The sequence below is a fragment of the Callorhinchus milii genome, unplaced genomic scaffold, assembly GCF_018977255.1.
Source record: "Callorhinchus milii isolate IMCB2004 unplaced genomic scaffold, IMCB_Cmil_1.0 Scaffold3, whole genome shotgun sequence".
In the NCBI taxonomy this organism is placed as follows: Eukaryota; Metazoa; Chordata; class Chondrichthyes; order Chimaeriformes; family Callorhinchidae; genus Callorhinchus; species Callorhinchus milii.
In genome coordinates, this window is record NW_024704744.1 from 63,030,549 (window position 1) to 63,045,890 (window position 15,342).

The 15,342-nt window shown below is 39.9% G+C and overlaps 1 protein-coding gene across 1 annotated transcript in view; it reads right to left on the reverse strand.

Moving 5' to 3' along the window:
- Positions 1–15,342, reverse strand: part of prkd3 (protein kinase D3) — a 184,285-nt gene that overhangs the window by 93,850 nt on the left and 75,093 nt on the right. Inside the window, exon 2 of the mRNA XM_007898482.2 lies at positions 6,629–6,767. Within this exon, the coding sequence (XP_007896673.1) occupies positions 6,629–6,767 (139 nt within the window). The remainder of the gene's footprint in view (positions 1–6,628; positions 6,768–15,342) is intronic.

Below are 15,342 nucleotides of genomic sequence, written 5' to 3' on the forward strand. Positions count from 1 at the left end.
TCCAGTTTACTCCTCAGACACACCAAACTTCACACATCCATAAAGCTAGTCCTCACTGATGACCCTATTTCCCATCGGATCGATATCAAGGTCATTACCCTCACTTATAAATCGCTTCAAACCCAAGCACCTCCTGAACTTTTCCCACCCAACTTTTTTGCTCATCCCGTCCACTTACCAAACTTAGATTTGCTGATTCCAACAATCTATCTTTAGAATTTCCATGTGTAGGTTTTTTTAAAAAAAGGGTAAACCACTATCAATACAGTTTTTAAAATATATATATATATACACATAAAGATTAACCAAATGAATAATAATTATTTAATCCAGAATTAGGCTTCAAGAGCAGCACATCAAATTCAAAAAGAGATTATGAGAACAATGAAATAAATCCCTATAGTTATACTGCCTGCCTTCATTTCACAAATTACCCGTGTTCACAAAAATGTTATACTACAGTATATTTTGAGGACAGAAAAACATAGCTTTAGTTGTGCACAATTGTTTTAAAAAAANGGCTTTCAGTGATAGACATTCCAGCTAATTATACTTGAAACCTACTTCTGAAGGGCTCTGAGACATTATTCCACATGAAGAGCGTCATCTAAATGCAAGTTGGTGTTGCTGCAGTTGTTACAAGTCAAAACAAGTCAAAGTGTTTAGGAATTCATAAGCACTAGCGTGAAACCTTAAAACAACCACCACTGCAATGTTCCTATCACTGCAATTTTCTCCCTTCTTTTGCGTATCCTCACAACACAAACCGTTTCTCAGCCAAAAAGGTTGATGCATAATCTCCTCTCTGATACTCAAAAGTCCATTAGGAGACGTCATTTACAATATGGGCTGATTTACCTTCTGATTGTAAATCCCTTCCTGTGTAGAGTAATGCCAAGATTCCACTCTGAGCCTCCCAAAGAACATGCTAACCTAGTTTGGGATTTTTCCACATAACTATATTCAGATACAATTCTTTGGGTTTGTTTACTGATTGTAATTCGATTTGACAATAATAGCAGCGAGAAGCAGAGAACTAACACCATAAGTCTTGGATGTTTAGAGGTATGGAAAAATGGCATATAAATAGGATTTAAAATAAAAGCTATGATTTAATAACTGGATGTATCAGTTTAAATGAACTGAATGACCTCCAACTGAGATAGATATTAGAGACATAGAACAGGTCAATGTTCTTTGTCCCTAGGCTTGGATGTCTGGAGAAGGAAGAGTAAAATAAATCTATTGGTTATCCAGAATCCTCCAATATTAGCCATAATCTTAATATTCTATATGTTGTAATTTTGGTCTATTTATTCATATTAAGCTGTATGGCACATATGGATAATATTTTAATAATAAACAGATGTTTCAATGTTTCTTGGAAACCATGAAACAGTGGAAGATCTGTTTATAATTAACATTGCTTCTATAACGGTTTTATTCACACTAGTTATTTAAGCCTGACAAAATGCCGATCCCCAGCAAACAGACAGCTGACAAAAAAAACACTGGATTTGGTGTCACTAATGTACCATACTCAATGTAGACAGCCTAAAGCAGACGGGTAATAGAATTAATATGTATTTGATGTTTAGGACTTTGTTACAATTGCCAATATTCTATGCATTAATAGTCGATGCGCAGCAGGTTTCCCCTTCATGTACTTCCAACAATGCAAAAAGACTTATTGGAGACAGAGCAGACCATTGGATCTTATTGGAGACAGAGTTTGAAGAAGTTACAAACTGTCCAACACTTACTACGTACTCAAATGGCAGCAAATTAGTTGTCTTGTGGTATTTTGGAAACAGGTTTTTAAAGGACTATACGTGATATCACACAGAAAAGCTAAATGATAAATCTAGCCTGAGACTACAGTGCTTAGCTGGAGGAGGCTGTAATGTCATAGGTGACATTCTTTGAATGAGGTGTAAAACCAAGGTCTCATCTGCCTGCTCAGATGGACGTTAATGAATGTGGGATGTTGTTGTACACAAATTGAATATGTTAAAAGTCACTCCAGTTTGTAGTAAATCTAGTGAAGCACTTCAAGATGTTCAACTACATGACAAGGTGCTATATCAAAGACAAAGGATTATTAACTGTTATTATCAACAACATAGTTCAAAGAGAAGGAAAGTTTCTCCCTATGTCCCTGATCAACAATCTCCCAGATTAATTCTTTTTTCACTTTATGGTTACTTATGGGACACCGCTACCTACAAATTAGCTGCCAGTCACTAACAAATAGTCACTACACTTACCAGCAATAATTTGTGAAGTTGTTTGAAATTGATGTTATAGGCACTATTATCGAACGCAAGGTTTATAATGTTTATGCCGCGACTGACAAAGAGTGCATTCTGGTGGGAGGGGAAATACTGGCTCTCCTACAGTCTAGACTGTGGTCAGGCTGATAAATGGCAGGTAACACAATACCATGATAAGAGTAATGAAATTATATCATGTGTGTCACACGCATGAAAGGAAACTTGATGCACCGGTGCAGAAACAGGTCTGTACTAAACAATAGCGGATGCCAGGAGCTGTACCTGAATGTCAGTGACTTCACCTTCAGCTTACTTTCCACTACAGTTTTATTTCCAGGCAACTTTTCTTTATAGTTCCAAGTAGGTTCAATGCATGAGTAAGATCTGACAATACCCACTAGTTATCAACTGTGAGTGAACGCACACAGTTAAAGGATGAGACGGCTGTCAGAAAATAAGGTGAAATCGCGGACATCTTATCGTAAGCCGCTTCATTCATGGAGCATCAGCCTACACCCAGCATTTGTGGAGTCCTGTAGCTCAGTGGTTAGAGTGCTCGCCTCGCAAACAAGAGACCTGGGTTCGATCTCTGGCAGGGCGAAATGTTGGGAAAGTTTTCTTACTCCACATGCCTCTGTTCACCTAAAAGTAAGTCGGAACTCAGTTGATAGTCGATTGGCGGAACACTTTTCCAGGGGTAAACTGTCTGTGGGACACTGCTGTGCATAATTCTCTGCTGCGTTTCGTCCACAAAAATATGCAGTCAATTCACTTTACAGAATATTCTGTGAAGCGCTTTGAGATGACACGAAGACTTGATAAGGTGCTATATCAAATGCAAGGATTATTATTATTAGACGGCAGAGAGAAAGAGTGGATATCCTAAGTGACATAATTTAACCCTATATCTTTTGTTTGCCATCATATTAAACAGCTTTTGTTTTACTGGTTTGCCCCAAGGGCAAGCCTACCCCAACAGGCAACTTGTGATAAGGCACAACCGGATTTCTCAAGGCTGAATTTGGTGAAAGCCTTCTGGGAGTCTGATCAAGAACTCTCTCCGAAGGCAAGTCAGGAATAAAAATTTACATCATTAAATGTAAATAAATGTGATGGGTAGGTTGTCAGCATGACATCAAAGACACTGTATCAAACGCAAGGATTAAATTACTATTATTATTTATCATTAGTTCACTGAATGGCTTCAAGCCAATGACATTGGTTAATTGGCAGCCCCTCATACCTCGTGCTCTGTCCACCTTCTGAGACCTTCCAAAACTGGAAGATAATGAGAAAAACCCACAGAGGCTTCAAATGTGGCAGAAAACAAAATGTATATTTTCAAAGCAACACTGCACTTAATTTAGTGACATATTTGATATTTAACACAATATCCTGTTCAAGACACTGATGATGAAAGCACAGCCAGACTGGCTCATCAACAGCACTGGGAGCCGGGATTCTACCAACTCAGCTCCTGAGAACCCTCAATCCAAAGCCCTAGTGGGTAGGATGTTCCTAGCTGGACTGGACAAGCAGCAGGGAGGTTGCTGGATGATGCTTTCAATGGTAAGCTTTGTTGTTTAGCTAGGTAAGCTTTGTAGTTTAGCTAGTTAAACTCCCCATTCTGGAGTCCACAACTCTTTGCTCTTGCCAACCTGTGGTAATACTCTCTGGAATTTAGGTAAGCTGAGTGTGTCCGTCTAGGAATGTAGGAATGTACACTCTAGGAGGGTACATTCCACTCCAGACATGGAAATGTGTAGGTGGCTTTCACGGAACTCTGTCTGGTTTCAATAATCTCAAGCATGGTGATGAGTTTCCATATGTGTCAAACACTCAACTGACCACAAGAAAAATGAGTAGACACAGCTTTCATTTTGAACCAATATACCGATTTTTTTTTAACATTTAAGTTGTCCTGTGAACAGCACCTCTTAATAGTGCAACATGTGTAGTTTCTAAATGTACAACTAATACATGTAAAATAGAGCATCCACTCACTAACTCTATTGTTATTGTTTATTTTGGACTGCATTACACATAAATCATCCAATCTGGTTCTACTGCCAAGCAAACAGTACTTGAGGTACTTTCACCCTTGAGGACAAAAATATTATGTCATGCTTTTTTTGTAAAATAATACTCTCGATGGTATAAAAGTTTCCAGTCATATCACTAAATAAAACTGTGTATAAATTATATTATTTATATTTCAAAATAAAGATTTGCTTTCAAAGACATTGCTTCATATGGGACCATGCCATGTTCCACATATGTCTCTGAATTGATGTCACTGTATGCCAAAAGGATGCAAGTTACGTGCACAGCAATATCCAGATGCAATCCACGACTGCTTGCGGGATATTGCTGTGCGCAATTGCCAATTGCCATGTTTCGCCCACAAAAATATAGTCAATTCACTTTCCAGTATAATAATAATCCTTAAATTTGATATAGTACCTTATCACGTCTTTGAGACGTCTCAAAGCGCTTCACAGTATATTCTGTGCTATATCAAATGCAAGGATTATTATTATTATATAATGTTTAGCTCACATGAGCTTGTTGGTATGAGGTTCAATATCCTTCTGCTGTGGAATCTGCAGTAAGTCTCAACTGCAAACCTTCATACTTTGATTTTTTTTCGGTAATAATTGTTGCTCAGGACATTTGTTTGCAGGCACAGGGGCAAATAACTGAGCAAAGCACCATAACCAGGGATGATGAAGGATTACAAATATTCTTTTCTCTCTCATCCATAATAATGAAAAGAATTATTTCTGGGAATGAAACAAAAACACCTAATAAAAGCAGCCAAAGAATCTTTCTCCCATCCCCAGAGAAAGGCCACGATAAGTATTTGTCATTCAACATTTTGATAACAACTTTTAAAGATAGTTTATTCTCCCGAGACTTCACATTTTGCTTCTGGACATAATCTTAAATGAGATTCCTCAATGTATGGTCTCTATGGAGCAAATGAGTAGTAGAGGTTAAACCATGGATAAAGGGCAACTGAGTGAGCTGCCAAGTCAAACAGGCTGAGAGTGTTTCAGTTTATGCAGAGTGGTGCTACAGGTTGGAGGGACGGGTGAGGGGTTAATTTTCCTGCCTCGGCTGAAATATCTGATTTGATACAGCATCAGACAGCAAGCATTTGGAAAACATTTTAGATTCAGTCCAGCTGATGATCAATAGATTTGAATTGTTAATTGTCCAAACTCGAATTATGATTATTTGACTCACCAGAAAAGAAATGACCATGCGTTAACTCTGGGATTTAACATGTGGCCAACTGTGCTTTTAATTATGTTGTATACAAAGATTTTAACCAAGTCAATGAGAATAAGTAACAGCTTCCCAGAGATTGATTAGCATAAAATTACCGTTGTACATCACTCGTATTATTACAAAACCTTGGTAAGATCTTCATTTCCTATCCCGCCCCCCACCAACTCCAATACACACTCACTACACACAATAAATCTGGCCTCATGGACCCCAACAAAACTGACGGTTGTTTCCTCTCCTCAGCCAAATCCTCTTCCTACTCCAGAATCATCCTGCAAGGTAAAGATAATCCCACCACTGCTCTCTCCACTACCAGCTGTCTCCTTCACTCACCCCCGACTACAAAAGCAAAGAGGTCACGGACTTCCTGGTCTCCAAAAATCAACAAGATTCCCTCACCTAGGTCAGCTTCCTTTACCCAGTCCCTACACCACCTGTGCTTCATACCTCCGTTTCCCCCTCATCCCCCATATGCTCTCATTCCTACAAAGCTCCTATCCATCCAGTTGCCGAGGGAGAGAAAGAGAAGACATGCTTCAATTAATGAAGAACAATGACAGTTTTAGTTTTCTAAATAAATGCCAATTACTCAAGGTCTTATACACTATGAGAAAATGAAGTAGAACCCAGTTATATTGCGCTTCATTATAATGCAGTTACACTTTTAGTGCGATTAAGATAGGAACTCCGACATTCACTTACTAAAATTCCCAAATGCATCTAGAAAGCCGTGTCAGTTTTAAATACCAGTTGAAAATAGTTTTGTTTCATAATGCCAGCCTTCTTCTTGCAGGTCAAGAAATGTCTGACGTCAATAGACCGATGATGTGCACGTGCAAGAAGCAACATCAACTGTTTTAGTTCAGGATGGTAGGCTGCATTCGGGAAGTCATTTGACTTTTTACCCACATGGGCAGAGAATGCAGAAGTGCTCACCATTAATGGTGGTTGAGATTTTATGGATCCCAACTACTGTTTTATAATGGGGCTCTGATTCTAGCATTGAGAAGCAAGTAATGTTCATCACTACAGTGACCAAAAGCGCTATTGCGACTACCTACCAGAAAGGACAACCTCAATCAAGTCTCCTTCGTGAATTTCTTCCGCTGAGGTCAGTCGTTGTAGGATGTTCTCTGAATTGAGGTCATGACGAAAGAGCAAGATCTTGTCATACATTCCAAAGAAACCACATTCTGGGAACTAAAATAAAAAAAAGATTACAAATTAACTAGTGCCAAATTTTCCTCATCTTCTAAGCAAAGTCGGCCCATTTAATACGAGACAGAATGATAGATTTCGTTTTAAAATGAGAAATTTCACAGAAACACTACAGCATGATAACTGACCTGGTCGTGCTTTTCATCAGATAAAATGTTACATGATAATGGGTGAAAATCCATCTGTCCGTCAATGGATTGGGAAATGGAGAGGGAACAATAGGTTTTCCTGATACACATCAATAACAACTTGTATTTATATTGTGCCCATCACGCTGCACAGCATCTCAGAGCGCTGTTCATTGGCAGGGCCGGATGTCGAGCGAGTGGGAGGCAAGATGGTCATAGGCTCAGTTGAAGAGGTTGATCTTCAGTTGAGATTTGAAGATATTGAGGGGGTGAGGTGGAGGGATTAAGGCAGGGAGTACCAGAGATTAGGCATTAGGAGTTGTGGCATTATGGCACCAGATTAGAGAGGTGTCCAGGTGCTTCAACATGGAGAAATTTGTAAGCGAGGGCGATGAACTTGAAGTCAATCCTTTCAGAGACAGAGAGCCCGTGGAACATGGTGAGGATTGGAGTGTTGGACATGCAGTGTTTGGTATGGGTGAAGATAAGGGGAGCCGAATTTTGTATTAGTTGGACCTTGTGAATGGTGGAACTGAGAAGACCGGCAAGGAGTGAGTTAGAGAAATCAAGGCAGGAGGTGACAAAAGACATGGATGAGGGTTTCAGTGGCATTAGGTGTTAGATAGGGACGGAATGACATTGTGACAACTGAAGAAATCAGGAACATTCAGCTGCTGCTATTTTTAAAAATATTATTTTACTTCAAACAGCAATCAGCACTTGAACTGGTCACTGAGACAGTGTAAAATTAGAGCTCTTTTAAATCCTGGCTAAAATCACCTTGCGTTTCCTTTCATTAAAATACAATACAATTCACATTTATTGTAGCATCTGTCACATCAGGAGAATGCTTCCAAGTGTTTAGCAATGCTAGGTAGGTATCCGAGCTGGGGTGGGAAGGGGAAAGATGACCTAAAGCGCAGTCAAAAAGGTTTGTTTTGAGAGAAGAGAAAATAAAATAAGAGGTACATCCAGAGAAACTAAACAAGCTCCCTTTTTACTTTCTGACCTACAAAGTGATAGCCTTCTCAAGGTAACCAGGGATAGGCAATAAATGCCAGTGTCACCCACATCTTGAGATGAATTTTTAAAAATACTGATCCTTTCACAACACTTCACAACCATTGTAGTTTTTCACTAACTATCAAGATTGGAAAGAACCTGCCAACACCTTTCTTTATCCTAGATTTCCAGAGCAATAATGATATAAATTCCATCAGAATCAGGTTAATGGCATGTAGCAGAATTTTTGCCGATTGTCCATCATGTTCCAGGAAACAATGGGTAAAGAAAGCACAGAGCCATATCCTTTCCACTGAGAGAAGAACCTCACAGCTGAAGAGCACTATGGAAGGAAAATGGAAAGACCAATTGATTTCAATACAATGAAACAAGTCCACTTTACATAACACTGGATATATGTAATCACCAGGAGTTCAAATCCTGCTGAGTTCTTCATTTGCCTATGTGCAGGTTATTAATTGTACAGACAATTGTTCACTTCCCAATAAGGTTATCTGAAATACCGCGATCCAGATGCTACTCATGTTTAAGGTTTCCCACATCAATAGAAAACCTATATATATGATCCCCTTTATTCTGCTCTTGCTTTGCCTTTGGGGGACAAAGGAATTCTGCTGTACTTGGCTCCTTTAAGTAGAAACCATGTCAACCTGGCTCAGTTAGTCACACACTCACCTCTGAGCCAGAAGGTTGTGGGTTCAAGCCCCACATTGGGATTTTGGACTCGGTCTAGGCTGACATTCCAATGCAGTGCTGGGACTGCACTGCATTGTTGGAGGTTCTTCCCTTCAGATGAGAAGTTAAAAACCACGGTCGGGTCTGTCTGCTCAGACAGAAGTTAACGATTTTGCGCACTGTACGAAAAATGAGGGGAGTTTCTCCTGGTGTCCTGGCCAACAATCCATAAAGAAAATTAGTCATTCACTTAATGGCTGTTTGTGGGACATTGCTGTGCACAAATTGCTACTTTGTTCACCTTCAAACTACCGACTTCATCATAAATCCTGTGCAATATTCTGAGATGTGAAAGACGCTTTATCAAATGTAAGGATGCAACAATATGTGCAACAAAATGTTTTCAGGGCTGCCGTCATAAAATAGATAGTGCAAACATTAAGTAATGTATTTAGTACAGAGCAAGTTAGGTCTCCTAAGACTTTGTACTAGTTCAATGGATGGGAAGCCGTTAGTGCTATTGAAAGTTTTTCTGTAGCAGTTAAAAGGCACACAAGTCTTGGTTTTGATCTCTTGACAGGAGCCTGTACGTGGCATGCTGTAAATTTGCCACTTCATCACCAGTGATATTTAAATCATGTGTGGAATAGATTAGAAAACCTCAGCCCTTTTGGACACTAGTGTTGCTGTACCACATCCAAAAGCTTTGAATTGCTCATTCTCCGAGCCCTTTCTTGTCTTCAGGACACTGGCTTCCTCTCCTAATTTGCATCACTGCTTTGTAGAAAATGTGAAAAATGAATCTTTGCTGGAAAATAATTGTAATTTCATGTTCAAACTATAGCACCCCTACCAGAGAAAAAAATGAATCCCAGATGCATGGCAGTGCAACATGTTAATTTACAGCGCAACAAAAAAGTTATTGGTCTATTCCTGAGGGAAATAGTCATGCAATGAATAGTGGATGTATATACTTTCAAGTTAACCCATTGTGTGCTTCATGATGTCACGGAGGGTCATACAGCACAGAAACAGACCATTCAGACCAACAAGTCTGTGCCAGTATTTATACTTTGCCCCTCCTAATCCCCTCACTTATAGCCCTCTATTTCCTTCTCCCGCATGTACACATCAAATTGTCTCAAGCGAATTCTGATCATAGACCAGATTCAAATTGCTGTGACTTAAGAGTTAGCACAATTGAAAATGGCCCAAGACCTACAACAACAACAATTTGCATTTATACATCACTCTTCACACAGAGTAGCCCCCCAGAGCGCTTAAACCTAACATTGATTTTCAATGAGTTCACAATAATATAACACCCAAATTATTCAATGAATTCAAGTGTTAACTACACTTTAGAAACTAGGTCTCCAAGTTCTATCCCTTTTTACCCAAGTGTATGAGTTTCCTATTCCACCTCCTCTTGGAAGCAGACAAATATAATCGAGACCAACATCCCAGTTTTTGTTTTTAAAAAGAAAATAAATTTTCTCTCTCCTTGCAGCAGATATCATAATCCTCCATCAGCAACATATACATCAGCTTAGCTCAGTGGTAGCACTCTTGCCTCTGAGTCAGAAGATTGTGGATTCAAGGCCCGCATTGGGCCTTGAACCCACATGGTCTAAGCTGAAACTCCGATGTAGTGTTTGGGGGGGTGGTTTCTTTGTCAGAAGTGCTGTCCTTCGGATGAGATGTTAAACCAAGGTCCCATCTGCCTGTTCAGGTGGATGTTAAAGATCCCATGGCACTATTCAAAAAGAAAAGGGAATTTCTCCCAGTGTCCCAGCTAACAAATCCCCCAAATAAAATTGGTCTCTCCTCCACTGCTGCTTGTGGGACGCAATTATGTGCAACGTCCAATGCATTTCACCCACAAAATACACAGTCAATTTACTTTACAGTATATCCTGTGAAGTGCTTTGAGACATGGACGACATGATAAGGCACTATATCAAACGCAAGGATTGTTATTATTATCAAATGCAAGGATTATTATTATTATTATTAATAATGATCTCCATTGTAGCATGGCCAAAACCATGCCAGAAACATTTTATCCTAAGAGCTATGACAGTAACAGAGAGGTCCAGATAAAAACAGGTTTCTCTCTGCTCCTCTTCCCTTCCAAAAATAAATCTCAAATCCACCTGATATTAAGGCACTGTGTGCTTGAAGGGCAACAACTGAATTTCAACCCACGATGACTAACTTTTGGCAGTGAATTGCTCTACAGAACCCTTCCCTTGATACAGTCCATGCCTAATCAGCCTGAGAGCAACTGATAAACATCCTGCAAACTCAAGAAAAAAACCGGAAAGTCATCCAAGATTTCCAGGATATGACCAGCACGAATACAGAATCGCTTCCTATTCTGCAGGAGTACTAGGGTATCCCTACTTTTCATTGTGAGGTGGGAGCAGACATAAACAGTTCTGACCTCATTTGGGTCAAATCATGTGCAGCTGTTGCCATAGCAGCTTTCCAAACAACGTCCCTTTAACAACAACCTCTTGCAATACATTCTCCTTCAGGAAGACCGGCCTCTCTTAGTTCTGCGTGCAGTCAAGATTCATATGGTGTGTACAGGGACTATGAGTTCCACTGCAGCCTCCCAAGATTTGGAAAGAATGCAATCTACTATGTTCCTTTCAATCTTCACAGATGTTTCATTCAATTTGGTAGAAATCATTTTCACCTCCCAAATTAATACAAATTAGGGCTTTCATGGTTTCTTTTTATGTTTCAATAAGTAATTGCAAACGGAATTTATTGCCTTTCCCTCCTGCATACCTGACAATTAATTCGTACAACTGAGATTTTGCCAATAAAAGCAGTTACCACACATGACAGTAATTATTTATACATTACAATGTACATTATGTAGTGCCTTTTATATCAGGAGGATATTTCAAATCAAGTGGTTTGAGATGTTTCAAACAATTGGCACTGTAAAAAACACATGTTCTTTCTTTGCTCTGAACAAAATCTCTGCAAACATACTCTTATTTTTTCTCTCCTGGTTGAGATACAGTACATGGCTCAGTTTGTAGCACCCTCACCTCAAGACAGAAGGTTATGGGTTCAAGCCCCACGTCAGCATTTGAAACTCGTATAGTACATGCTGACACCCCAATGCTGTAGGTGTGCTGCGTTACTGGAGATGCTGTCCTTCAGGTGAAATATATATAAATCCAAGTGATGGTGGTTGTTGTTGAAATCTGTGAAACTGAGGTCCCTTTTGCCTGTCTAGGTGAACGTTAAAGATCCCATGGCAAAATTCAAAAAAGGAGTTTCTCACATTGTCTTGGCCAACAATCTCCCAATAAAATTGGTCACTCACTCAACGGCTATTTGTGGGACATTGTGTGAAAATTGGTTGTCAAGTTTCCCCATAAAAACACACAGTCTCACCATAATTTAACTCAACATCCTGTGAAAAACTTTGGATTGTCCTCCTTATGTGAAAAGCACTTTACCAAACATAAGGATTATTATTATTATTATTTTAACCTGCATTGCCATCCTGAATAGAGCTGTGAAAGAGCCAGCCCAAAGTGACTCAAGCTGCACGAGGAAACACTTGGCCTTGATTCTGTGGCACTCTGTGGGGTAACTGTAGTGCCAGATCCAAGTTTTGCCAGCCCATGGCACAACAGGCTAGGGAACATTGTGCTCCGCCATTGGACATGCCACATATGCCATTCGTTTCAGTAAGAGAGAAAGCTGTATTCAATATATTTTGCCTGTTCAATTTGGATGTCAATGTAAACAAACAGCACTGCATTTACATTTCATGTAAGAATCAGATTGCTATAATGACATGTTTATTATTCTCCAGTATCTCCCAATATTGCATTGTTAGTCAATTGGCGGATTGCTTTTCCAGGGGTAATAATCCCTTAAAAAAATTTGGTCACTCAATCCACAACTGTTTGTGGGACACTGCGGTGCGCAATTGGCTGCCATGTTTCGCCCACAGAATATACAACCAATTCACTTTACAGTATATTCTGTGAAGCGTGTTAAGACACCTCGAAGACGTGATAAGGTGCTATAATTATTATTGAAGCAAGGATTATAAATGATGAATCCTGAAATAACATTTTTTCTAACATTCTGAAATGGGAGCACAATTAGTAATGAATTCATTAAATAGATTTCTACTGACTTTACAGTTTGTACAACAACAACAAGATTACATTTGTATTGCGCCTTTCACGTCGGGAGGACATCCCAAGGCGCTGGACAGTGTACAGCATTTCAAACCTGAGCAGGGGTCAGGGGGAGAGAAGGGAGTGGGGTGGAAGTGGGGTGGCCGATGGCATGGTCGAAGAGGAGGCAGGACTTGAAAGAGGCTAAGGAAGGGGCGAGGTGGAGTGATTGGAGGATGGAATTTCAGAGGTTGGGGGCAAAGTGGCTGAAGGCTCTCCCGCCAATGGTAGGGCGGGTGGGTCGGGGGACATGGAGCAGGCCGGAGCTGAATGAGCGGAGGGAGCGGGCGGGTCTCAGAGGTAGGGTGGGCCGAGGCCATGAAGGGCTTTGTAGGTGAGGACCAGGATCTTGAACTGAATCCTCTGAAGGATAGGGAACCAGTGGAGTCGGGCGAGAGTGGGGGATATGGGGTCACGGAGTTTGGTGCGGGAGAGGACATGGGCTGCAGAGTTCTGGATTATCTGCAGCCTGTGGAGGGAGGAGTTGGGAAGGCCAACAAGCAGTGCGTTTGCATAGTCGAGCCTGGCGGTGATGAAGGCATGAACAAGAGTTTCAGCGGCCTGAGGGGTGAGGTAGTGGCGGAGTTGGGCGATGTTACGGAGGTGAGGGAAGGCAGAGCAGGTCATGGCTTGGATGTGGGGAAGAAAAGACAGTTGAGGGTCGAACAAGATACCGAGGGCGGATGAAATCGGCCCGCAGGCCACCAGTTGGACAGAAAAAAGTCCTGATACAGTACTGTGGAGCAAAACAAGTTTTCCTAGAGTGGAAGATTCAGAATTCAAACCCCAATCCCACTACACCATGTGTTTTATTTTCATTACTGCAATATTCTAGAAATTCAAGATTCTTATTCAGAGTTAAATGCTGACAATATGCTACAGAGTGCAGACAAACTAGAATCAGTTTTTTTTCTATTTTTGTTGTCGGGTGATTCATTGGTTTTCACTAGATATTATTTCAATGCATCCAATGGGTGAACAATGATGCTCCTTTGAAAGTGGCTTGAAACTATCACAAATTAAACAAGGTTACTAACTCATCACAGTGGTATCAACAAATGATCCTACAAATGGCTCTGTTCATGCTTTTCTGTTAATAGCACAGAGATATAAAAAATATATCACATTTCCCTAACTCAGCTTCGCAATATAGATTTACACCAAAAATAGGCACAGTTGTTTGTCGTTTTGTACAATTAAGATTTTTTTATCTTCTAGATACTTATTTGAAAATAAAGTAAAGATTAATGTTTTACTTTGGGTTTGACCAGAGGCCCTTTTCCATTCTTGTACATTCCTATGTTCTTACCAAAAAGCTGGATATTGCTAAACTAAATCACTTTCAGTTTTTTCAAAATGTTCAGGCAAAATGTGTGAAAAATAATTTTTTAACAAAGCAGAATCAAAATGCTAAACACAAGTGAGAAAATCATGCAGATAAAGGCATTGCTACAACTGCCATGTATCTGGATTTCGAGAATGCATTTGATAAGATGCCAACGAAAGACTGGTGGACAAATCCACGTTACATGGAACAGGGGGAAATTTGGAGATTTGGATAGAATGGTGGTTTAAGGACAAGAAACAGAGAGTAGGGCTAAAATAATATTTTTCCAGTTGATGTAAGGCAATAAGTGGTGTGTTGCAGAGATCTGTGCTGGGGGCTCCTTTTTTCCATCATATATTAATGATCTTGACTTAGATATAGGGGATACAATCTCAAAATGTGAACTTGATATCAAGCTGGGAGGTAGAGTGAATGGTGAGAAGGCTGGGCAGGACTTAAATAGATTGGAGCAATGGCAGATTAGTGGTAGACATTAATGAAGCAAAATGTGAGGTGATTCCGTTTCAAAGAAAAAAAATTAAGTATATATTGAATGGCAGTATCTTACAAAGAGCCTAGGGACTTGGGAGTGCAGGTATACTAATAAGTCCTTGAAAGTGGCAGCGCAAGTGGAAAGAGCTATGAAAACGCTAATGGCATTCTGGAATTTATTCAAAGTGGCACAGAGTACAAAAGTAAAGCAATAATGCTAAGTTTGTATAAAACATTGCAATACTAATACAGTTAGTTTTGGGCACCTCACTTCAGGAAGGATGTTAAGGCCTGAGAGTGAGTGTAGAGGAGCGCTCTTACTAGTGTGTTTGGGATTTTACCTTGGAGGTGGGGGGTGGAAGTTGCCTAAATACTGAGTTCCCCTAATTACTGAGGTGCCCACAAGATAAGGTTCCATTGTAGTAGCAAATGTGTTCCTTGTAGTGACTGAAATGATGAGCTGCTGCCCTGAATGTGTTTTGGAATTAAGTGCGTGTGACCCTATTTTTTTAAAATTAAAATTAAATTTTTTTAAAATTCCTCTCCCCTTACTTTTATGGTAAGATTTCAGTTTTAAAGAATTAGGAGTGACATGGCAGGCCAGTCAATATGGTCCAATGAGGAATGATGTAGTACCGCACGATATAATAACCACCAGAATTTAAAATACTGATTAACAAAATGGACTATCG